Below are 27,268 nucleotides of genomic sequence, written 5' to 3'. Positions count from 1 at the left end.
CTGGACAAAATGAAAAATGCATGTCCGACTATTTTCATTCGAACCGACATGACCCCCAAATACAGTACTGGGTGTTATTTTTCCTTTCATTGGCATCATTTTCTCCTGAATACTGAAAAAATAAAATTGTGTTTATTCCTAATGGAGTTTCAGATTGGCTGGTGCTCTTCTCTGGCTCATGCTTTATACACAAACAGTCCTCTCTATTGTCACCGAGCTGGATGTATCACCATGAAGGCAATGACTGTCATTTGTCAGCGGAGTTGTTTGCATAACTACCAAATTACTTTTAATGTTCCATTGTGTTAGTGTGAATAAGACAGTGGAGAACATTTAAACAATACAGAAAGGAATTGTGGGTGAATAAAACAGTTAGTTACACATAAAATAAGCATTAAGAGAAGAGGAAGACACTGTTTTTGAAGATTTAGGAACTATAATATTGTAGACTTTACTCCAGTGTGAGTCTTCTCTCAACAAGATGAGGTGTCGCTTTTCTAAGGAGGAGAGTGTGAAGAATTCTGAGTGAGCTCAAGGATGTTTTTTTTGGGTTTTTTTCTATATGTATCTTCAAATCAAAGGATGTAAAAGCAGCAGACATGCATGAGGACTGTTTAATAGGCAGGTGCAAAAATAGGAATAAGGAAAAAGTACAGAAAGTTTTTTTTTCTTCTAAATCCATTGCTACATGTCACAGTTAAAAAAGGTGTCAGGCAATACTTGAGAAGGCTATCACAAACATATATATACATTTGAAAACCTGTCTCTCTGACTGGAGTTGGTTGGAAAGTAAGTTGGCGGTACTACAAAAATGTCTATCAGGTACTGCGAATGTCAGTTTTGATTCACCGATATTCCGGTCTATCTGATGCGAAGTTTCCATAGTCATTATAAGATATGACAAAAATTGTGAAAAAGTTGCAAGCCAAAGAGAACAGGTTTATCAGACTTTTGCTAAAAGCCAAATTAATGTAAAAAAACAGCAAGTAATTAGCCTGCATGAATCTTATTAGTGTGTATATTTAGTACTGTAATGTAACTTACTGTAATGTAATTCCTTACTGGAATGATAATGCTGATCGTACTGTACCTCTGCCCAGATACTGAGATGTTGTCAACAGTCTATTTACTTCTTAGAACAGTGTTACTCTTGGTGACAGGATGTTTGATAGGACCGCAGCTTGAGTCATGCATAAACATGCCAAGTTGCTGTGTTTCATTGTCTTTCAGTGCCAGTTGTTACAGAGTGTTTATTTTGTGTTTGCAGACCACTGATGTGTGTCTTTCTGTGACAAAAGTGTTGTCTCGTAGGCTTGCCATCATAAGAGGAGGCCTCATTGAGTGTCTTGATAAAGTTTAGTCAAGTTTAGTTTGGGTTAGTCCATTTTATTTCAGTTCAAACATGTAAAAAAAAAAAAAAGGAGAATGAATGAAAAATAGAAAACAATAGTATCAAATAAAGTAGGAAAATCTTAGTTGCATAAGAACTACTGCTCTAGTGCTCTTTAGCAACACCCTGTTGCGCCAGTGAAATTAAGCGAGCATTACAATTTCCCCTCATGATTTGCCTTTAAGATCTACCAAACTGCTACTAGAACTACACAAAACATGATCATAATTTGCACAAAGCGTGACTGACTATGCTCTGTTGTATCAAGAGTTGTAAGAGGCAGAAACTGTGCAGCATGTAATCTGGAGCTTCCAATAAGCTGAACTTTTATTTCCTCCAAGGCTTTAACGCTGGGTTCTGCCAGTTATTTCCACTGTTTTACAAACCATAATGTTTCTAAAATATTAAAAAATCACACTGCTACAGTTAGAGATGTCGTCTTTTTTATGCACCGTAGTACATTTGAACAACAGATAATGATGGAATAAGTGGTGGTAATATAGATTTTCTTTTATGTGTACACTTAATGACTTTTAAATGTCAGTATCAGTTAATTATTGAGGGGCCCACCCGCAGGAGAAGGTCGATAGAATGGAGCAGAGACTGAACAAGACTGTCACTGGTTCAGCTCCCGCTCAATTGACGAGCTCTCCAGAGCTGAGTGTATCCCCTTAAGACAGGTTGGTTGCTGGTACCACTCTCTCTATATAGCGCCAAAACATCCCCCTGCTTGATTCTCTCCTGAATCAGAAGACGGGGAGATGCACTTGAAGAACTGGCTGCAGGACGTAATGCAGTCCTCTCAGAGCTGTTTTTATTTTGTTCGGGGGGGGGGGGGGGGGGGGGGCTGTGGCTGTTGATTGTCCACACAGACAAATGCATGTCTGATGTTCTGGATCAGAACACTGTATGGCCTTTCAATGCTCAGTTAAACACAGGTCCTGCTTTATTCATGCCTCTGCTGTAAACAAGCTGTGGTACACTGCACACACCCTGAGAGTACCTGGAACTTTAGTGGATTTGGTATCACCTCCTGAGCAATGATGAAGTTGAATTCGAGGAAAAACACCCCCCCCCCCCCCCCCCCCCAAAAGCAAACAGAGGTACAGTGGAAACAAAAACAAGAAGCCGTGACAATGGCGACACGTTTCGAGATGCTCCCTGCGGCGGAAAAAGCCGACTAGTAACAAGGGATTCAGCTACAGCATACTGTCGCTAATTATCTCTCTGAACTGTGTCTCTTTTGTATCGCAGCACTTTGATGAAACCTTTTCTATCAACACAAAGATAACATTAATAGTTTTATAAAAGCGTAAACCCAAGTGGGCACTCCTTCTGGTTTCTCTCTTTCTCACCTCCTTCATCTTCACTTTTCTCTAGAGCTCATTTTATCCCTAAGAGACATATTTCACTGTGTGTTTTTTTAATCTATTTGTTCATGTTTGTGTGTTAAAAATACTCCTCTGGGGCTGCACTGCAGACACATCCAAACTCTGAAACCCTGTCTTTTCTTAAGTATGATAATATGAGGTAAGACCTGATGGTGAACAGGGATTTAAGGAGGAGATTCTGTGTTTTCTCAAAGATTAGTAAAATCTTACACTTTAGTTGACCAAAGTTATGGACTTAGATGGGAGATTTCTGTAATACATTGTCTCCCATGGTGAGTTAGCTTTTTATAGATTTCCTATGCCTCGATCCCCCGGTGTAACCACTGACCAGGTGGCTATAGAGTGTTGAGTTTCCAAAAGTTGCTCAAATTCAGAGAAGAGACACAAACTTTCAGTATTGTGTGAAATAATTTAGACCCCTGAGAAAAACCACAACAAATAAGCCCAAAGTTGCAGCAAGAGAAAAACTTTCTTTACTTGTGAAAGTTTAAAGAATCTGTGAGGACAGTAAACTTTGCAATCCCCAACCTAGTTTTTACCTTTTAAGTTGCTAGCTGGGGTGCAAAATCTTTCTGTAATCGTAAGTTCACACTTCCGTGGATGGAACTGATGTTCGTAAGCTCCTTTTATATGTATTTTTGTAATGTGTGTTTTAGAAGTTCTGGTTTAGCGTTTATTGCCTTTGTCTGTTTTCTTTGCCGACTCTTGTGAATTTACAGCAGTTATTTCAGAAGCCAACGTTTTTCTAGTGCAAGAAACAAACAACAAAGAACAAATAAAAAATGTGAGACAGTCGCAGGAGACTCCTAAAGTATAGTAGGTGTGTTTACGAGTGAACGCGTGATAAATGAGGCAGATGAGTCCCTCCGTCGCACTTGGGAATATGAACAGCTACAACAGAGAACAAACTGGCTTCAGTGGGTGGAAACATAATATATACGTTTCCCTGTTTGGAACACAGTCATACAGTATGCAATGAGGATGAAAGTCTGTGTTTATCAGGCGAACACAGACCAGAGATTGACTGTTGGACCCCCAAGACTTGTTGCCATATACAAACAGACTCTCATTAAACTCATTAATGATTCCAGCCGGCATTCCACTTATTAGCCCTGACAACCTGGTTCCTGGTGTGTGTTTGGTTCGTTTAATTTGTGGGTGTTTGTTTAAAGGCTGGACTTCTTTTGATACCAATGTCATGTTTTTTTCTCAAGCTTCTCCTTCAAGTCACTCTCCAACTTTCTAATTGCGGTATGGAGAAAGGCTGGCAGATCAAAGAGATGAAACAGCGGTTTAGAGAGGTGCTACGACCTTCAGTCTTTGCTATTCCTGGTCACGTTTGTTTTCTTCTTTATATCGTTCAATATTTTCTCCTGAACTGTCTTTTCTTGGGCTTTATTGCCATTTCTATGTGTATAAAACCTGGCTGGGATGCTGTGAAAAAGGAGTTTTCTATGAAGCTGAAGGAGTTGTGGGTGTTAATTTTTGGACTTTATTCTTGTGCCTTTGTGCCTATTCTTGTTATCATATGGACATATTTGTCATGAAATGGCCAAAAGAATTTGGATGGTGACTTTACTGTGAGAGCAATGCGTCACATGAAAACAGTGCAATATAGTATAGTTAAACTGTGATGATTTTATACAAGGTAATACAGTTTTTCACTTTTTGAAATCAACCATCTTCCATTCTGAATACTTAGAGCCTCATTGAAAACACCATTGTTGAAGTGAATTGTCTCCAAAACAATTTGGCAGGTGTATTCTCCACAAGGATGCAGCCATGTATGTGGTATTGTCTTATTTGTATAATCACCATGCCTCATTTCAACATACTGGCACTGATGGCAGGTCCTAAGTAATCAACCTTCTGGCTTTCCTCCATTGACACTAGTGTACTATCAGGTCTGATGAGCCAAATAGAGACATGTCATTGTTATGTGAGCAGTATGAATATACATTCTGGGGGTAGGTAATGAAAATAATTATGATGATAATCAGTGATCATCACACTTGAATGCATTGTAATTGGAAGGTTTATTTCCAGCTGGCAAAGTTGGAAGTTTTTAGATATTTAAAACTTAACTATAACTTGTACTGTTAAGTGATATAACAGAATGTGTATTACAATTCACAGTATTGTAAAAAAAAAAAAAAAAAAAAAAGTCAGTTATTATACTCCAGCAGAAAGCTGCAAGACGCAGAAGCCATATTAGATCTGATATAAGTAAAGCATAGCGTCATCTGGCAAAAAACGTTTGCCATGCCACGAGAAAACAGTCAAACAGCAAAGAAAGTGCATTAGCCAATCAAATATGTGTAAAGCACATTTCTGGAACATAACTTTGTATCGTGATTTGAGATGGGATACATCTGACATTTTTGAAACTTTCTTAAACTGACCATCCTGCATGGAATTCAGCTTCACACAGTGATTGGTCAGGTTTGCAGAGGTGCAAAAGTAAACCCCTTTTCTTTTTACTTGAGCTGTCCTGTGTCACTTCCACCAGTTTTTGTGTGTTAACTGAGTTCAACGCTATTAATGCCTTCGAGGAGAGGCAGTCTAAGTGTGTGTGCCTGTACTCCCCATCTGAATGATTATCACATTTCGCCCATGACCTTCGGTGATCGTAGGTTCTTTGGCCCACCTTCAAGTATCGCCATTTAGAAACTGATGTAAACATTTTTGCCTTTCAGATGATGAGAGAGCGGATTATCTTACTGTTAAACCTGTTGATTTTAGTTTCGAATTATTACCACTGTGATAATTTGAGTAAAATTGTCCGATGAGCCTCCAAACATATGGCTCTGTTACTCCAACTGACCTACCTTGATCTTATTTCATATTTTACCAGCACCTGATGCCACAGGCTGCTGCCAACACAGCTCCCTGTGTGAGTTTGTGGGTCTTTTTTTTAATGCATTGCTGTTTTTTGTGTTTTGAAACATCAACCTGGCATTGAGTATAACATGTTGAAAGGTGTAAATCAGTAAAATAACAGAGGTGAAAGGCAGTTTGGTCGCATAAAAGCAGGTAAGGGATATGATTGCTCAAAAACGTTTTACTTCAGAATAGCATAACTCTTAACAGCAGAAGCAAACTGATGGAATTCCCTCTTTCTTAAAAGTGAATTTGGTGATTGGTGCAGCCACCAGTATTGATTGGGGCAGCAGTCATCAATTCGTAAATGTGTCACATTGACTTTCCACTTTAACGGGAGTTTGCTCTATGGGCTGATGTGAGGACTGAATAATTTGAACATCACAGACATTGCTGCTGCTATGATTGCTGCCACCAGTTTCTCCTCCGCAGGATTTCAATCACTTAAAAACAAGCTGCTTTTCTGACCTGAGTAGCGGCTACCCCCACACACACAAAAGTATGATTGCTGTACATTTTCTTTTTACACCTATCAAATAATGACATACTGGCCTACAGACTTCCAGTGGCCTTGGCAAGATATGGAAACAGTTGGGGTCCACAGAATAGCACTTTAAAACTTTTACCGTTGAGGTTATATCACTGCAACATTTTCAGATATTGATTTGTACTATAGCTGCTGGAGATGGTGCATCCTGACCTCACACTACCTGGTTGTTCTTTTCATTCACAACATGACAAAAAAGTAAGTTACTTTCTTAAAATACTGTATAGAAGAAAACTTAGATCACCAATCGCTCTTTCAAAGAATCCAAATGTTTGGGTGTCAACTGTTGAGAAAGAACAGGAAAATGAGTATATGATCAAAATCCTCCACAAAAAAGCTTTCAAGTATCTTTAAAGGCATAGATAAACATTTTGGGAAATTTGCTTATATGCTTTTTAGCCAAGAGTTACCTTTTGATACCACTTTCATGTCTGTGTGTTAAATAAGAAGTTATGCGAGAAGCCAGTTAGCTTAGCTTAGCACAAAGACTGGAAACAGGTGGAAACAGCTAGCCTGGCCCTATCTAAAGGAAATAGTTAGTTTGGATTCACAGCAGTTACAACTGATTCTAGTTTTCATTGGAGTATTTCTTTAATTCTTTGAATTAGTAGTCTTCCATTATGTCTCTAGATCAGTCACTTTACAGGATGTCAGTTTGACATCATGATCATCATTATCACCATACCCTCTCAGATGTCGACAGGATCCACACCTTATTACACTCGCTGATGTGCGTGTGTGCATGTTTGTGTGTGCATGTTTGTGTAAGGGTGTGTGAGAGCCTTTGTGTATTATGTGTATATGTCACTCCTTTCAAAATGAGACTTCAGCCTCCACCACTGTAACAGCTCATTAATTAAGAGCTGGGTGTCACACCAGGGCACATCACTTCATCTGACAGGATGTCAGCTCACATGCATGCACACACAGTCGTATCCCTGTCACGTTTGAGGTATTTACATGCAAGTGCATTAATTACCTGGAGACTTACCCAATCCCTAACCATAACCACTGTTTGCCTAAACCTAACCCTAACCTTAACCACTAACCCAAAAATCAGCGTTTTACCAATTGGGGATACAACTTTTGTCCCCAACTGTGCAAGCTGTCCCCAATTAACTGGTGTTAAGTCTGGTTTTTGTCACTAAAAGTGTTTCATACCGTCATCGATGACATATGTGTTAATCAACAGTAATATGTCTGCATCTTCTAAAAAGTAGCTTTGATTGTTGGTGTGCATTTGTATGTGTGGCCTGTTTATGGTCGTATAAGTTGACTGTAGACTGTAGAAACAGAAAGATGAAAGGTTGGACAGTGGACAAGTCTGCATGTGTAAATCCATATGCCTACATATAGAGAGGCAACAAGATTGTGGTTTCTCTGTGTGTGTGTGTGTGTGTGGGGGGGGGGGGGGTTGTGTGTGTGGGTGTGTGTCATACGCTACTGTATGTTGATTATGCTTTCATGTGACAGTAATTAATCATGTTGATAATGAATGCAGATCTGTCAGTGTTTCCTCTCATTCTTTTTGAGTAATGGATAATCCATATGCACAAACAACACACTGATGCATTTGTAGGATAATGTATCAATACACCATGGGTGGACATATGACAGTGCACTGCTGTACTGTAGTCAAAAAAATGTTTTGAGTAGAAATTGCAGTGCTACTGAAAACCAGGTGAAATGAGGTCTTTTAAAATGCCCTTTGGTGATAGTGAAACAAAAGTGAGCTTGGTTTTGATGTACAGTTGATAGTTAGCTAACAGGTGACAGAGAGCAGATGTTCAGAAAGTGTCACTTGCACATTTGCAGCATCTTATGCAATGTAACATGAACCATGACTTTACAGTGCTACTGCTAACTGTTTTCACAAAGTTATTCTTAAGGTAAAAGTATAGTACAGTCTATTTCACACTATTGTCAAAATGATGTGAAAGTCAGTCGACTTAGCAGTTTTTTAAGACGACAAGAAGACAATTCAAAACTTTTGAAAAGTAGTGATATTAATGCCTGGATACAGTCTAATTTCAATATGGTGTTTTGTATATAGTTCCACATTTGGCAATTTTCATCTCTGAGTTGTAACTGTAAAATGATTTACGTCCAAGTGAAAGCACAAAAGATACTCCCAAACGTATACTGACAGAAATGAAGTAATTTACTTGCAAATAGCGAAATATACTGTGGGACTGTTATTGTGTTTAGATGCCTGTGCTGATTTAAATAACCTTTGAGGAAAACACCCCCAGCACGCTGAAGACAAATCTGTTTTTTATCAAGTTTTGGATATAGTACTTAACTGGGGAATCATTGTATTACTAACGCTCACAGCCCCATACTGTCCTAATTAACCAATGCATTGGCAAGGAAAAATACCCAAACATTACATGCCCAATTTGAGGATCCCCAGCTGACCTTTTCTGTTTTCATAAAGGAAAGAACCAAAGAGGAAAATCTGTATATATGCTCTCATAGGGCTATATTATACTCCCATTGTGTATATGCCTTGGAAAGTTTTTTATTAAGTATTTTATTGCTTTTATATTGGTATTCCAGTAGGTATATATTAAAAAGTCAGTAATATGCCATCAGCTAAATCAATACATTTAAAGTTTCCTGCAAAGTTTTAAAGTTATATGCATGGATACAGACTGTACCTTTTAAGGCATCCACACCCAAAGGATAATTTATTTCACTTTAACATTCATTTTGAACTAGTAATGTTATTTCACATGTCACCACTGAAACATGTCACCATTGAAAATCTTTAAGACTTTTCCACAGTGTAAGCACCAAACTCCTGATCTTGTTAAATAGTTAATCAGGTCCTTTGGTGCTTGTAAACATCCCGCTGCTTTCACTTTTGATTTTTGCCGTCTATGCAAACCCAAAGTGACACAGTAGGAAAAAAATGACTTTGACTTTATTGTATTTGATATGTTTGTTTATATTTGCATATTGTATATGTCTTTATAATCCTCTGTCAATGTAAACAATCTTCTGTACTCCTTTGACAATATAATTTTCTGATCTGTCATGCCTATAAAGCTTATTTGAATTTGATGCTAACACACTGACAAGTAGTACATTAACTCTTACTATTGGGATTACCTTTTCTTTCTGTTGCATGTTTTAGCCACCAGTTGCCCTCTTACAAACTTGCAAAGTGCAGCAAACATTAACACATAGGGCCTGAAGGTTTGCGTGTGTAGAAACGTGTGCAAACTTGACATCACCCACAGAAAATGTGCAAGCTGATCTACTAACGCAGCGCACTGAGGTTTGCGTCTTTCAACTGTGCAAGATAGTACGCACTGTCCATTTAGTATGTTTGCCTTAATGAATATGTAATATGAGGCGTTTTAACCCCAGTGTGCAAAATACAGGGAGGAGAAAATGCAAATATGTTATTTAGCACGCACATTGTGATTTACCAAACCTGAAGGTATTATTTCTGACGCTAACTGCGTTTATAAATAATACCTTTGAAGGACAGGTATTAACCGGCTGCGCACTGAGCACAGGTGACTGCTGTCACTGTGGAGAGGAGGAGACGGAGGCACAATGACAGAATATGCACAGGATGGAGTTTTTCCACCAGTGTTGATATTTCTGGAGTGGAATATTTTTGGTTTTACTAACAGCATTGACTTCGTCACAAATACTCTCCCATATGCCGTTTTTTCTGGTAATATTTGTTTTTGTTATAATTCAATATATTTGTTAACCTCTTCCACTAGAACCTGATCACATTTCATTTTGCGCTTGCAGCTTTCTGCTCGTCCAAACTGTACATAAGGACACGCAAAACCCTCATTTAAATACTGCTGTCTCCACCCCGTTGCACCTGTTTTCATTTACTCAATTATTCTTAGTAGATCACCCGCAAAACACACGCAAACGGCACGCGCAATCTATTGCACCGTGCACGCAATTTAGTACCCACTATTTGGGATCTTAGTAAATCAGGCCCATAGTGTATATTTAATATTATCCACTGCCTTTACTGCCCTACAGAGGTAGACAGCTTAACCACAGAAACAGTGAAGATTTGAAAAACAGCATTAAAAGGTATTCATCTCCGTTTTGTATAGTCATTTCTAATATTATAAAATAGTGACAATAGTCTCATTTTTGTTGTTTTTCTGCTAGGCTCTATAAAGCTATTTCAATTTAGGACATGTTATGACAACTTTCACTTTTCCCAACATGTTTCTTAGTGTTGATAACAGCTGAACACTCGTGATGCCTTTTATGATGAGTGACCAAGACTCTATGAACCATGTTAACTGCAGTGAGTTAGAACCTGCGAAGATTAAATGCATTTGGGCGTGAACACCACTAATGTATCTACATAAGTGTATGCAAATGGATACTGTTCAGCAGAAGATCTGACCTGGTGTTTGCTGTTCTGGCCACTTTCTCAGCATTCCTCTGATCTATCAAGAGAGTCACACTGAGGCATTCGAGCATTTAGCTGCAGGAGAGTCATTTATCCTCCTTTCCTGGCCGCTGAATGCTCTGTCTTTGTCCTAATGATAAATGGCAGTTTAAGCAGCCCAAAAAGGGTTCACTTATCAATGTTAAACCTTACTGACAGGGCTGGTACATTATAGTTTTTGAAGTTTTTGAGGTTTTTATATAATTTTGTAGCTTTATATTAGTGTTCCATATGTATTCATATCCAAAAATTCAAATTTTGGTCGAAGTTGGTATGTTTTAATGTCAGTGTCCTTCAAAAAACGTTTTCCAACATGACCTGACATGGGTCTCTGCATGATGGTGTTGCCACATATAAACCTGCCTAGCCAGTAGCCAGAGACACACACTGACAGACCACTCACTGTTGCTGCTGCTCTAAGTTTAACGGAACTCTGAGCTCTCTTCCTGTTAGTAATGGCTCCATATCAGTGTCAAGTCCGGTGTGACTCATGGGTGTTATTCGCCTGTTCTCAGCTTTCTCCTTCAGAACTCCCGGCACTAAGCAGCTGGTACCCTCAACACACACAGAATCAGCACCATTACTTTGTACGTAGTATATCTGGACAATTTTTTGTACTTTAAATGTACAAATGTGTACAAATCTTGTGTGTTTGAAGGTAGGGGGAATGTAGATGGAGTTGTCCTTGAGCTTTGCTGGGGTTGATCATTTTAGGAGAAATACTAAATGTGAAGGGATACTTGGCCACAAATATGTTTTAAAGTTGAATTTGTTGCAGTTTCCTGAACCAGTCAAAGCTGAGCATGATGTGTACTTTTGCTACCGTCATATATTTGCATATTAATGTGATAACTGCTACCCAAGGTATAATGGGATGCTATGGAAAAAGGCCTGTTGTGTCATTGTATTCCTCCCTTGATTATTTCTAAATGTCAGATGTTCAGTTGGGTTAGAAAAGGCCATTGAACGGTTGCGCCTCTATGGCCAGCATCATTGGCTAAATTGTCCATCAGTGAAGAGGATGACAGAATGACTGGCAATTTGCTGAAGGAAACAAAGCACGGTTCAACATTTATTTAGATGCAAATGAATCCACTGAAAAGGCAAATGAAAAAGGGGCATGCATTACTGCTCTCTTCTCTTAATACACGTGTGATTCAGGGGGCATTTATTTTAATAGCTTTGCGAATGAAGAATTGACTTTCGGTTGTGATTACAGTGTCGAGGGCTCTTCTAATGACAGTCCTGGTGACCTATCTGTCAGCTGAAAGGTGGGAATTTTGATTCGGAATTGCTTGCTTTAGGCATTACCATTCAGATTCAGTAGTAGGTTTGAAAAGGGCAGTGACACGCTGTACCGTTTTATCTAAAATGAATAAATTACCAGAGGAGAACTTGTTTTAACATGATTGGAAAACCAACCAGAGGTGCCATTTACAAAGGTGCCATTGCCGAACTTGCAGTTAATCAATTTCATTTATTGCCACATTCAGGTTCCCAAATGTCTCACAATCCCAGTCTTCATTTGTTTTTCTAAGAAACTTTGTAAGCTTGACAAACAGGAGGTACAAATGAGGTAATAGACTCTTTGGCTATATTGGAAGTCTACAAGCGAAAACAGGTGATCACATTTCTAAACCCACAACTTGGCAAATGAGGCGATCTTCGACATTTCTCAGCTATTGTTTTCCAGTGTTCATATTTGTTAATTGGTACCACAAAGCATCTGGATGTGTTTGTTACTTGTGCTCCTTTTTTATAAATAGCATCACTGAGAAGCCAGTCATGGCCTTTTTAGTCGCCAGATTGCACGTTCTGTTTACAGATCATAACTGACAGTATGAGTCTGAGCTGAACTTGCTTCCGTTCCTTCTGTGTTGTTAAATTAAACCCACCCAGTATGGTGCCAGTCTGAACTAATCATCTTTCTAATCTACATACAGTTGAAATGCAGGTGGTGTGATTACTCCATTGTGAATATAATTTGCTTTGATAGTACGCACTCCAATTTTGATGTAAAGTGATTCAAGTAGAAAGCATAATTACTGACCTTGTCCTTGGCATGACACTGCGATACTTTAGGCCAGTTTAGACCAAAGATTCATGATGAGGCGAGTTAAAACAACTACTTGCAATGCAAGTCTTTACACCAATGTCACCAGATCAGTAATAGGTTGTTCCTATAGTAACGGCCCTCTGTACTTTTGTTCTCTCGGCTTTTCAGGCTTTTTTGTAGCTGTAGTGTCTTAATATATGAATGAGGACATAAATTGTGAGAGGGTCAAGAATTTGGAACTGTTGGAGTACATTTTAAGGCTTATTTCTTACGTAACATGGTTGTTCCTCAAGCAAATGAGGTAATCCTATCTTTCCTCCATCCAAAACTTTGTTATTTTGACCATCTTACAGTTTGTAAATGACTTGACCAGCTGACTTCAATACGTGCTGATTGGCTGTTGAAACTGTTAATGTGCCTTATTTCCTAAAACCAGCCACTGGTGACATGACAAGTTGAGTCTCAGGCGAAGCCACCAGTCGGCTTGATTCATGCTAAGACGGGCCAATTTACACCACTGCAACTTTTCAATGCAATGTTCTGAAATTATTTTGTCTTGTAGCAAATCACTGGTGTAAACTGGACATTAGATGGCTGAGAATCAGTTAATATTGGGCTGCATGTGTAAGGCTGCTACTTGTCTTCATGTTGCTTATGTTGTCCATCTAACTTTCCAATGACTATCATATGTGACGAAGAAGAGCAGAAAATCCAAGAGAATGTTTGTCATTTTTGCTTGAAAAATTACTTTTAAATAGTCAAAGTAGTTGCCGACAGTTCATTTTCTGTTGCTTGACAAATCAATTAATCAACCAATGGTCCCACTCTACATGTTATCTGTTACTCTCAAAATAACAAAGCCTGTAACATGGTTTGTCATGACAGAAACTTGCAGATCATGGTATAAAATCATATTAATATAGCCTTTTCTAAAGCTGTATCTTTCAAGCATTACATGATATACTGTAATCCTTCTTTCAACATGTGCTTTTCTGTCAGACTTGTCTAATTACAACATGGCCTTAAAAAATTAAAACCAGACTGCCTGCAAACCTGAATTTCTTAAGCTTTTACCTTATGGAGACGTTAATGTTGTCTGACAGATTTGATTTTGAGCTCAAATACCACATCGACAGATGGCAAATATCAGCCAACCCGTGTAGCTCTATCAGTTATCCATGTGGAAGGAAATCTGTCTGGCAGGAAATAATCACTTTTCCTTGAAGACCTATAATGCTCTTTTGGTTGAAATGTGTGCAGCGGTTAGGTTTTCCTCTACTTGAGGAAGTCTCTATGATCAAGTAGACTGAGCTTGGTCGATAATAAGAAGTGGAGATAGCCGGAGTGTATATATCAGAGCATATAAGTCACAGAGACAGTGGCAGTGTGGGTGTGTTCCTTGTGTGCATGAGTGTGTTGAAATGTGTAACAGACTGTGAGTGTCTCTTCTTTTTTTTTAAGTAAGGGGGGGCAAGTAACCACTGTGACTTTTTTCTCCTCTTTCTTAACTTGTACCTTCCTCAACAAACTGTGTCAAGTCCTCTGAGATATTTCAGCTGCTGCAGCTTTCACACAGAATGAATCACAGAAACACCAGATAGCTGGAGTTCTTTCATATAGAGTCCTACTATAGCACATGAAGATCTGTACTCTAGACATCAACTCCTCCGTCCTCTCGACTCAGGGAGGAGTGGGCGGATTGTTCGAGCCCAGTTGGCGAGTGATATGGCAAACCACACAAAAAGCCTATATAACAGCACTTATATGTGTGATTGAACACATTTTCTGCATGCCATTTCCACTGTTTCACCCTTAAATGCATTTTCATTTTCTGTCAGCCAAAATATTACATTGTATCTGCAGCAGGAGTGCCAATTTTTCTCAGGAGAAGCAAAATAACATTGGTTCAATTTATTCAAATAAACTTTTTTTTTTTTTGTAAAGAGGATTGCCAGTGAAAATGCACTGATTTTCAGCCAGTGAGCCTCCACTATACCTCTGCCTCCAGCTGGGACAGTATCCAGCACTGTGATCTAGTAAAAGACAGAGTTTTGTTGTTGCTTTCAGTAAGCTGAAAAGTTACAAGTAAGGTTTTTGTACTCCTTTTTTTATCATTCGTCCAACTTGTGTCACAACTGTGTTAAAACTGAAAACAAACCAAAAAAAAGTCTTGACAGCATGTCGTCAGCCAACAGATATTTGCATATATTTTATGTCACGTTTTTGCATTTAGAAGATACAGTATGGAAGTTTAAATTCATTATTGATTTTTCTGTTTTTTTCAGTGTATTCAAACCCAACACATACTATAAATGGAGTCTCTAGTGTTATTCTAAACCTCTCTTTTCTAAGTCACAAACCTTGTTGTGAATGACTTGTTTCCACTTGAATAATGCCACCTGTTTTCTGAGTCCACCTTCAAGCTGTTTAATGATTAACATAATGAACGTCCCCAAACTGCTACACGACCAACTGTCTGGCTTTGCTTGAGTTTCATTCACAAAAATATGAGAATAACAAGAAATTTGCAATGTAGAGCCTCAAGCCCTGCTGTTGGAAATCAGAGGATGAAAACATAACAAGTTTATCAGCGTGGGTGGGGGTATTAGTTTCATCCACAGCAGTGTCATACTGTGACGGAAATGAAGAGGGGATGGTCTGAAAACAAGTTAAATGCCAAAAATCATCTTAGCAGTGCAGAGACGTCCATGACCTAGATGGGTGGTATTAAGAGAAAGATGAGAGAATGTTCTCCACTATGTTTGAAGTCACACTGTCAGATAGAGAACAGCATAAAGAGCCTTTGGCAGCTGACGTAAAACTTTGACAGCAACTACTTAATTATAAAAGTTGTCATGCCAATGAAAGTAAAGAATATGGTTTAAAATCTTGTTTAAATAAGTGCTTTGTGTGTTTGTTTTGCTTTTTTAGTAAATCATTCAAACAAAGCATCGATTGGGATTAAAGTATTTTAATTAACTTAAATTGGAATCAAACTCTAATAAGTGTTTTCTCCCTGCAGATAGTCAGACTCTGTGTTAATCAATCACACAGCAAGCAAAGACCACTTATGAATGCTGTTAATGCTTCAGAGAAAACTCTAAATGTAAGAAAATTGTTGAATTTGACAAGTTCTCTTTTTATTGTTTTTTCTTTATTCAAATCGGCAATTTTTGCCCTCCGAGGTCTACTGACCCGGTTTGGTTTGACTGTTTATAAAGCATAAGGTATAAATTATCACCCAATTCTGTGTTACACCTTTTTAAGCCAACTTCATTCCAACTTATTACCATAGGTTTTACACAGATTTTTTGGAAATTATAGTTAATAGGCCTCATTTAAATGAAATTAAACCTCATTTTTTAAGTTAATGCCTGTTGTTCTCCTGGGTCAAACTTGATTGAAGGATAAAAGGAGGGATAAATCTCGTTATTTTCTTTCTAGCAGTGGTCTAGAAAGTAAACTAAGCACAATTTATCCTAGTGACAACATTCTTACTATTGTTATAGCAATAATAAAATTATTTACATACAATAATTGAAACATTTGCCTTTAGTGTTTGTTATATGTTTGTTCATCTTCAAAAATGTGCTAAAATTTAGATCAGTACTTCTTTTATTTCAGTGTTCAAGTCAGGTTGTAGAGAACATTTTATTGCATTTGTTTGGTCAAAGTTATATTAATACTGTGTGGTAATGTTTGTGGCTTTAAAAATGTTGAGTACGGAAGTCGAAATCCTCAAAATGTCAGAAAATCATTGATCAAAAATGTGACAGGTTTGTCAAAGACTTCCTGCGTGCCACGGTTTTACCATGTGGTAATAAAGTAACTGACAGTAATGAATTTTTAGCATATCTCCTGTTTTCTTTTCAATTGGAAAGTAAAATCAGCGGAAGGAAAATTACTGCCTGAAAATTGGAAAAACAACATAATAGTGCATGAGTCAACAGTGATGTAACATGTGCGTATTTGAAGGGAATTGGTAAAAAAATGCTTAACCACGTATAAGGGTACTCTTTCTTTAGTTTTAACCATGTTATATATTCCTACTCATTCCTTGTTTTGTTCTTTTTCTTCTTTGTGAAGAATTTCAAGTGAGTAACAAGCAGCTTTCCTCAGGGTAGCAATCATAAATAGGCACATTTCTTTCAGTCGTGTAAACAGTAGCGTCATTAGAAACACTGGCATGGCAGGTTTCCTCTAGCACCTGCAGGGTTTTGAAATAAGGTGATTAAATGGCTACCATCTGAATGTGCACATAAAAAGGAGAGAGAGTGAGTGAGAGAGCCAGAGAGGTGACTTTCAGTGATCAGCAGAGCCAGACTGCTACTGGAATTGTTTTAATGGTGAGCTCAGACCCACTGATGAAATTGTGTCATAGGTGGTCACCAAAGGCCAAATCATAAGTTAATAAGGTTCCCTTAAGATGGTGCATGAATTGTCTCTTCACACCAGACACACGCACACACACACACACACACACACACACAAAATACATGCTGACAATTACTAAATAAATAAGAAATGCTCAAAATGGCACGGCATGTTTTGCTCTCAATAACAGATGTGCTCATAAATGGGTATGAAAACAACAAAGATAGAAAATAATGAGTTTTTTAATATTTTAAAAGTTTTCTTTCATTCTAGCAACAGCTTGTACAACCCATGTATAATTTAAAACGATGCAAACTGACTGCAAATGAGTCAACGAGACTCATGACAGTGGTGAAAATCTCTGAGATGATGGCTACAAACGTGCAGCTGTTATTTGTGCCTGGTGTTTCCATCCTAACGGTGACACCACAACATCCCCAAATATCATGCACCACCTCACTCATTCCTTTACGCCTGAGCAAACTTCCTCCTCTTTTCTTTTTTTTCTTCTCCCCCCCCGTGCAGCGTTCAGGGCCGCATCCTTCTCATACGCCTCATTGCCTGTGGCGTAAGTAATAACTGAAGAGCAGCAATGACAGATACAGATTGGAATGAATTCATGGCTCAAAGGAAATGTTTCCACATCAATATTTTCTTGTTTGTCCTTAAACTTTTTTTTTTTTTAACAGCAAATCATATTAATTTCTTTCTTCTACGCAGTTTAATATTTCATAGCCAGTAAAGTAAAACAAATGTTTATTGTTTTTGATGTGATTTTCTGGCAGAGATGAAGGTTAATCTGTATCACTTTCAGCAAGAAGGAGCTCTTCAGGAGTCAGCAGGGCTTTTTGTGCTATGGGTGAACCATGTTCAGCAAAAAGACCAGACCATATAAACACTTACTTATGTAAATCATTTGTTTAAGATAACTTTACTCAAATGAATCAAAGACGGTTTCTCCTTTCCTTGCGAGGCAGCTGGATTTGTGAGATCACGAAATTACAAGATCACGTGAGAATCTCCCTGTCTCATGAGGGAAGAAGGTGATGGATGGTGGTATACAGATGTTTCATCCAATCACCTGCCAAGTATTGTTTGAAAGGGCTTGCCCTTTTCTCAATAAGCATGACTTTTCAGATGGTTTTATTTAACAAACCATTTGGTGCGTCAGGTTATGTTTCTCCTACTTACACAATAACTGAATCCAATCATCAGGTCTTCTTTGCTTTATTTACACTTCCTTATGTTGATTAGAATTTCTTCTTCTTTGAGAAATTTGATACAAGAGTGTCTCAAATTGTCTTACCTTTGAGAGAAGAGGTTCAACTTGAATTTGAGGCGTTCGTACGAGCATGATTTGTGACATCAACCAATTATGGTTCGATAAGTGTGATGTGGAAACTCAATTTTAAAATAAAGTAGGAGACAACTTGAGACCAGCAGTTAATATTCTCAATTTTTCAATGAGAGAGGCAATAAAAATGTCATTTTAAGAATTTTTGACTTGTTAACTGAACTTTTTTAGTGGAGAAATCACATTGACAAAAAGTATCATTTCAAACAGAGTATTTTTATATGTGATAAATCATGTCTGTGGGGATTGTTAAGGTTGGTGGTTTTTGGTAAAATGTTAATAGAATTAACCCATCATATCCCATTCTTCAAGTCACTGCAGAGTTTTTCAGTATTAAACCATGCTGATTGAATAACACATATGAAGCACAACAGTCAGATCACATCGTAACTGACCCGAAAACCTGAGTATTGTCAGTAAAAAGAAGCCATCAGACGGGGATCCAATCACCTGCCAAGTATTTTTTGAAAGTGCCTTGCTTTTTTCTCTACAGTTTCCATGAACAACTGGTTTTGTTTAACAGGTTATGTTTCTGATACTATATAAAAATAACAGTTATTGTCAATATTCACCTTTAATCATTTAATCATGTTTAGCAATTGTAACCAAGAGGTTATTTTTGCAACCACGAGAATGAACAAAGTAACCATTTTAACCCAAACTATGATGTTTTCCTAACCTTAACAGTTATATTTAGCCTAAAACCAACCAAACCTTAATGATAGCATTGTAAAACCAGAAAAACACCAGATGGGGTCCAATCTGGTGGATCTGAAAAACACATATATTGCTCTGGAGACCATGTACCAATTATTTATTTTTTCATACAACCTGTAGGACTCGTTGGTTAAGTGGTTTCCATTTAAACGCTTGTTTTTTATGGTCACATACCGTTTGCATCTATCATGAATTCAAGAAAACATGACAGAAGGTTTTTGTGTGCTGTGAAGGATATAAGGAGAAAAGCTCTCCTAGTCTTCCTGCTTTCAAGCCACCTGTGACACACTGGAGGATGAAGTAGGGAGAAGGAATGGAAAGCTTGTAGCAATGGAGAGGGAGAAATATGGATGCAATTTTATAAATTATTTTTTAGCCCTCACTTCTAGAAATGACTCATCTAATGGTTTGCTAATGAATAAGCAAGCTCTCATTTCATTAACTTGGCCATTAAAGAAAACCCCACCCAATTAAGCCTTTGTGGCGATGCATCATTGTTCAGTCTAGTGGGTATTTCTGTGGCCTCAGATACTGTCTGACTGACTGACATCAAATCATTCTGATAAAGTTTGATCTATATTGTATAATTGGGATTTACTGGCATAATGTAGTGTAGTATAACTGATCATCAACGTTTAAAACAATGTGTTTTGCACTGAAAAGCTGGTGTCTAAAGATTGCAAGCAAAGCAAATAAATTAGGTTATTTATGCATACTTATCTCACTGGCCTCCTCCAATTTTTGCTCTTTTCAGAGTCTACTTCTCAAAAATCGTTCCCCTTAATGAGTTCCCTCCATTTTCAGAGCAATTAAAATGCTCAATAATCGGCTGTGTTATCAGACACTAATGAGTTACTTTGCACCAAGTTATTGCAGCAGCCTGGTTTTGCTGTTTGTGAAGCATCTTCCATCCTAATTTGGTCACAACAACCAGAGTAACAAGTTGACAAGTTGGCAGGTAATAAAGTACCTGTTTAAAATGACTGATTGCTGTGTTTTCTGTATGTGCAACCTGTCCCTGGAGTAAACTGCTGGGATCAGTCTTCTGTATGTGTTAGAAATCACTGAGTGAAGATGGAAGGGGCTGACTGGACGGTGATTGTCAGGGTTGGGCGTTAGTTAAAACCGGTATTGACAATCAGCTGAATCCATCCCTCAGGTCTTCCTTGCCTTATTTACAGTCTCTTAAGTTGATTTGAACTTGAACCTCAATGCAGATACAGAGAATCAACTTTAAAATATTGATATATTCTGGACTTTTCAGTGAGAGAGATGCAGAAAATTGTATTTTAAGAATGTGTTACTTGTTAATAACACTTTCTTAGTGGAGAAACCACAATGAGTGTTTTTATATGTGATGAAACCTGACTGAAAGGATCTTGAAGGTTTAGGGAATGATTGTGGTTGTTGTAAAATGTTAATAGAATAAACCTTCATATCATGTCATATTCTTTAAGTCACTGCAGAGTTTTTCAGTATGAAACCATGTGGATTGAATAACACAGCACCTTATGAAGCATAACGTTCAGATCACACCGTAGACTGACCTTAAAACTAAGTTCTGTCAGTAGTGAGTGTCAAACTGTGTATTAAACAGATTTAAACATGTTCCACCTCTCTGTCTTACCACAGGGTTTAGGTGCTGACCCCCACTTGGCCTTGGCGCTGCCCCATGAATCCAAACTGATGAAAGAGAAAGCGGAGGATCCCTCGTTCCCGCTGCTGGACTCCGATGAGATGACCATCAGGATAGGTAGAGCTGGACCTCACTCAGGCAAGCCTCCCTTCATATACCCACATCACAAAACCTTCCAAGCATCCACAGCTGGAGCCATTGTAGTCCCTATGAGAAAATCGGCCATCTGAAGGCAAACATTTAAGTAGAGGAAGAAGGACTGCACTGGCTTCCAGTGTAAAACCTCACCTGGAGCTTCTCTGATGGCTTCTTTTTCTTGTCTTCAAACTGTCCTGATTTTCTCCATCTGCTTCATCTGTCCTTCTGTTATGCTTCTTAAGTGCTCTCCAACCTTTGAAATCAAGCTCAGCACTAAACACTAACCCTTCTTCATGCAATCATACACACACAGCACACACGCAGAGTCCCGTAAACATTACACATTAATGTTGTCACCCTTGTCTGCGCCGCTTTTATTCCTCAAAATTATATCATCTCTCTGTTTATTTTGTGAAGAGACAGAAAGCTTAGATGCAAAACTCATTTTACGCTGATGACACAGTAAAGATAAGAAGCTAATAAACACATTTCATCTCCAAACAAATGGAAGGATGATTATACAAATAGCAGGATGGATCAATTTCACGCTTACTGCGTAACCATCTATATGACAACAGGGTACAGCATGGTGGAACATATTACAACGAATAAATGCAGACAAACAAATTAAAGTAAACAGAAAAACACATTAGAAAAAAAGATTCATAGAGAGGCCATATAAAGGATAATAGAGTGTTCTTTTCTCCTTGAGACAAAATACTACACAGAAAAGATTCAAAAAGCGATCTCACTATAGAGCAGTGAAGAAAGACATCTTTAAAGAAATGGTTAAAAGGGAATAGCAAGAGGGAATAGCAGAATGTTAAATGTTATCAGCTAAACGTACAGCCGACAGAGGTGGGTGAGCAACATGAGAGTGAACTTTGCTTTCCTGTAGGGGAAATAAGTCTGACTCACTGATAGCCGTAGGGTTGAATTTAACTATCAGTGTGCAGGTCAGCTCACCCATTCTGCCCACCAGGTCTGTGCTGGTGAAGTCAAAGATTCTGAATGTGTTTTTCCACATTTTTTAATTTGTCCTTTTAACATCCTCTATGTTACATGGGACTCAATAATGTAACAATCCCACAGACTTATGTTATGGCCACCAGCTTAAATTATATCAGTTTTACCTCTGAGCTATTCTGTTCTGTCTGACTGTCTGGCGTGACGAACAGGTCTAAACTACATACGAGCTTCAGCTACAGTTGCTATGGAGATACCAATCAAAGGCATGAATCGGAGCAGTAGTAAATTCAAAGCACACTGGACAAAACACAGCACCATATTATGAATCCAAACTTGACCCAGTATCAGAAAATAAACTGAGTCAACTGCAAATGTGTTATCATTTCTCATGAGTTTTCTCAAAAGCATAAACTTAAGCTGGTGCCCCCCATTCTGAACTCTGCAATACAATGTGTTTTTGCCTAAATGCCCCTTGTGAGACTTCTCACCTTACCTCTATATGTACACAGGCTTGTACCTTTTGAGTATAAGAACCAAATAGTTTCTGTTGCAACTATTAATCTTTTTGAAGTGATTCACCCTGGGGACTTTCATGTCCATCCAAGCAAAAGTGCTCTACCTGTCAGTCACATCACGTCAGGTATGGAGGAAATAAATAGGACTTTTAGTTCCAGAGCCAGTGGTGCCTGAAATAGAGTATGTCCTTCCAATTCACAACTGCACAATGGAGCGCTCAAAAACCTGACCCGCACTCGCTGGTTGGTTGTTGTGGTCATTATATTTGGCACAAAACAAGGCCCATGCTGCTTTTAATGAGCTGAATCAAGTTCCATAATGTCACAATTTTCAAATCAAATGACGAAACAATTGAACTTCCTTGTTAAGTTTGTGTGACACAGACTTGACACATTATCTGACTTGTATGCCAGCCATATTCATGAGCTTTGTCAATCTGTCAGATTTCTCAAATGCTGATGTCAGCTCTGACGCTGCACTCCATTCCTGCTTACACTGAAATTTGATACAAAAAAAAATCTATGAGCTATTTTAACACTAGCTCTTGTAGGGTGAAATTAAAAAAAAAAAATCAAATCACACCAGTATTCATTTTTTAGTTCATATTCCATTGTACTTTGATTCAAAAATTCAAGTATTTCTTATTTTGACAAAGTTATTTATTTATATGGACAATATGCAGGGGAGTACTGTAGGCATTAATCTATAAATATCTGTCCTTTTAAGAGTTTCGCAGCAGATATTTAGATTTATCAGAGCAAGAAAACACAAAGGCAACTACAGATGACAAATTAAAGGGGAAACCAGTACAGGCCTGAATGCTTGATCCCTTCAGTGAGGGGATCTGGTGGCTCTATTATGTTGTGAGGGGGCATTTTCCTGGCATGAATGGTGATGGTTAGTGGTTCCACTTTTACCCTTAGAGGGAAGGGTCACTGCAAATCAATACAAAGTCACTTTTTATCCTATTATGAAACATTTCTATCCTGGTGGGAGTGGTGTCTTCCGGGATGATGATGCCTCCATCTAGTACAAGGGGTCACCGAATGGTTTGATGAGTATGAAATTGATGTGAATAATATGCTTTAAGCCTCACTGTCACCAGATCTCGATCTAATTGAACACCTATAGGAGATTTTGACATGTTAGACAGACCACCATCATCAAAACACCGGATGAGGGATTATCTTTTGGAAGAATGGTGGTCATCCCTATAGTAGAGTACAGAGACTTGGGGAATCACTGCCAAGATGCACTGAAGCTATTCTGGTGACCCAACACCTTACTAAGACACCTTATGGTCGTTTTCCCTTTAATTCATCACCCATCTGTAATACCACTAATCTAAGACCAATTCTTTGTGCATGGGACACTGTACTGTCTCCTTGAAGACTGCTGAAAATGAAGATTCAGGGGATGGTGTGAATCCAAAGAGATTTTCTCTGTCATTTGTACAACTGCTTTGCCATAGTGAGAAACTACAGCCTGATATTGCACTACCAAGTTTGACAATTGTGGAGAGTTTGGCCTTGTTTTTGACAGTCAGGTATACCAACCAGGATACAATGTTGAATGCAGGAGTCCAATATGTCATGTCAATGAGCCAGCATACAAAGTAACAGGGCATTGGCACATGCACAACTAAAAGGAATGTAGCCATTGTTAATAGTATTAATTACACCTTTTTTCATCGCTGTGTCTGTTGTGAAAAGGGCATTTTTCTGAGATAATTCATGAATTCACAAAGAGATTACTAGATAGCAACTCGAGCATTGTTATTCAAACTAGTGAGAAGATTGAGTTATTTTATGGTTGTTAATTCCAGTGTGACAATGTGTCTGAGTCATTTTGTCTGACTCACTCCTCCTCTTCATTTGTATTATTGTCACAGTGACCTCTCATTTACCCTGATATTTCATTATAATAATAATGACATTTTTCTATAGTTTGAAATCTCACCAGGGGGTTTGCCTGACCACTGATGCAATGATTGGTTGTCAGGTAGAGCTGCTGAATATTAGATCTGGAGAAAGTACTGTGAGAAGTCTTATTTTCAGGGACATACCACAGTTTGCTAAAGGTGCTTAACCGAAAAACAGGACAAAGGGAGAAAGGAACCCTTGAAAACTTGTTAATACTGGAAGAACATGAAGTCTGTACTCAGAAAAAAGAAATACTCGTAATTCTGAGCAGACAATGACATTTTTAATAAGCTACAGTACAACTCAAATAATATATCTAAGCCCTGAAATCATTTATGTCTTGACAATGCTGTCATGTCAGTATTGTCATCCATAGCCAGGAATCTTGACTTTTACTATGGGGGTACATTTCCTGCAGCTCTGAAGTCCACGCATTGAATGTATATTTCAGGCAGGCATCTAAAGATCAGTTATAAATTCATTGCGGCTCGCTTGAGGGCATCTGAAGGTAGTCAGCCTACACAATACACAGAGAGCAGATATATTTATAAATAAAATCCATCTGATTACCATGGCGCCCCTGGGGATTACTTTTGGATGTAAGTCGCTTCATGTGTAAGTGTGCTATTCAGAGATCATCATATTCAGTCAGCTGTACATAGAGAAATTTGAATGTAGGGAGTCATATTTCCTAGTGCCTGCGTAGCTCAGTCTATTATGCAGCTTATACATCAAAAACAGTGAATAATTTATCGTCTATAAGGGAGGCTGAACATACATGCACCTTGTGCATAACCAAATGGCTTCAACGATTGTGGGTTTATAGTATTGATTGTTTGATGACACCCACCTCTTTAGTTACTGTTGACTCACCTGTCTTGCACACCACATTTGAAGTTTACAATGATAACATGGCAGACTTACCACACACTATTCTCAATAATATAATAAACCATTGATTTCAGACAGTGGTAGACAAAGTTGGCTCTTTATTTCTGATTTTGTCAGCCTAAATGACAATTGTTGCTAGCAGTTTTAACAACAGTAGTTAGCTAGCTAATCAAGCTAGCATGAGCTTTAATTGGTTGAAAATCCTGTCTCAGCTGCCTTGTTTTGCAATGACTTGTATTAAAATAAGAACTCTCAAATTAATTTTTCCCAAAGATGATTTCCGTTGTTTTAGGTTCTTATCACGCTGATGTATGTTCAAGTTCTATGTTTTTTCGGATAAGTTTGTTTATAATTATTTATTTGACAATATAAATAGGGGTGTGACTTCTGTTGACAGCTGTGATACGCGGCTGTACTGTGCAGACTCTGGCTCCAAATGCCATGTCAGCTCCCGGAAACAATTCATTTCGGCTTCACTTTTTTGAGACGTGTCATCTATATTGATATACAGTTAATGACGCACACAGAAAGACAACTCAATTAGCCTACAGCATATTCCATTCTGACATACACTCATGCAACAAATGCTGATTCATGTTTGCCAAAAAAAGAAAAAACAGATCAAAAACAGTGTCTTCCCACATAGTAAGACAACGGCCACAGAGGAGAAGCTGATTATAGCTTCAGGGCTCATGCTGTCATTATTGGTTTCAACCTGAAGTCAGAATTCTCACTACTTCACCAGTTGGGAAGAGAAATAAATGGAAGGAGATAAAATGAATCATGTTGAGATCTATTTTCTGCAGAGGGATGTAATTGTTCTTAATAAGGGCTACATAATGTATGCGGATTGGTGCGGTGGCTCAAGGCTTGTGTTGGGATGTCGAGTGTGTTTTATAGTGTCAGTGGTGTTAGACTTAATCTCTGGTTGTATTAGAAAAGGTAAGGCAGGATGAGGATCAGATGAAGGTATTCAGTATTCACATACACGTACACAGTACACATTTTTATGTTCCTCGTTTTTATTTTGGCAAGGCTCTTCTTGAGATCGATGTCATTTCAATTAGGTTGCAAAGTACATGATTGACAGTTTCCTGTCCTTCACTATGTAGATGTCAACCATTACAGTTTATCAATCTCAGGCAATGCTCAGTGGATGTTCTCAAGATAATTAAGATTAACTTTAATTAGATGTCTGTCTTTGTGAGGCTTTCACACACAATTACCATGTCATTAAATACCTTTTCTACATCGTAGAAAGAAACACTTAAGTACCTGCAGGCGAGCTCAAAGAGACATAAATGAATACCCAACACACACACACAGACTCAAACACACTTTGCCCTTTCTGTCTTTCAATGCCTTCAGTGTCCATCTTTAATATTCTTGGAAGATGCTTCTTCCTTTTAAATTATTCAAGATGATTTGGTGGTTGGTCTCTCTTTTCAATTTAAAGATACTTAATACATTTTGGGGCTATTTTCTCCTGTTTTCAGCTTCATCTTTATAGAACTCATTTCCAAATGCCCTCTTGATTTAAAAGTCCTCTCTGTGAACCAGCGGTCACTGCTTTTTCAGCCATCACAGAAGATGAACAAACCAAAAGTCTCATCTGGTGCCTTAGATGTGTGGTATATGAATGTGGTTGGTATGTATTGCCATTCTTAAATCTTATTATGATCTATCAAGTAGGATGTTAGCCTCTCAAAACAACAATTAAATTGCCTTTTCTCTGCTTATACAGACATCTGTTCTGTGTATTAATTGATTTTCTGTTCTTGGAAAATAACTCTCAGAAGCCTTCTTCTCCCAAAGCTCCACACTGGCTCAGCACAATCGATGAAACAGAGATCAGAAAGCACAATTTGAATTTTCCATTTAACAAACAAATCTATCTTAGAAAAGACCTTTTTTTAAAAAGCCCACTGATTTTGAGACATTTGATGATTACATGTTTAATTCTCAACCTCTGTAAAGGGATCACATGTGTTTATTCAAGATAATTTAAAATATTCATCCGAATTATACATGAAAATGCTTATT

At 38.1% G+C, this 27,268-nt stretch overlaps 1 protein-coding gene across 3 annotated transcripts in view; it reads left to right on the top strand.

Annotated features, from left to right (window-relative positions):
* LOC134003624 (zinc transporter ZIP11-like) overlaps positions 1 to 27,268 on the top strand; it is a 240,576-nt gene that overhangs the window by 59,377 nt on the left and 153,931 nt on the right. For 2 of the 3 annotated variants that reach the window (XM_062442878.1, XM_062442877.1), the window contains exon 5: positions 20,786 to 20,927. In XM_062442878.1, the coding sequence (XP_062298862.1) occupies positions 20,786 to 20,927 (142 nt within the window). The remainder of the gene's footprint in view (positions 1 to 20,785; positions 20,928 to 27,268) is intronic. The other variant, XM_062442879.1, reaches the window with a different exon arrangement.

Source organism: Scomber scombrus, chromosome 21 (assembly GCF_963691925.1).
Source record: "Scomber scombrus chromosome 21, fScoSco1.1, whole genome shotgun sequence".
In the NCBI taxonomy this organism is placed as follows: Eukaryota; Metazoa; Chordata; class Actinopteri; order Scombriformes; family Scombridae; genus Scomber; species Scomber scombrus.
The sequence above is the reverse complement of the archived record's forward strand: the minus strand, read 5'-3'. Positions and strand labels throughout refer to the sequence as shown.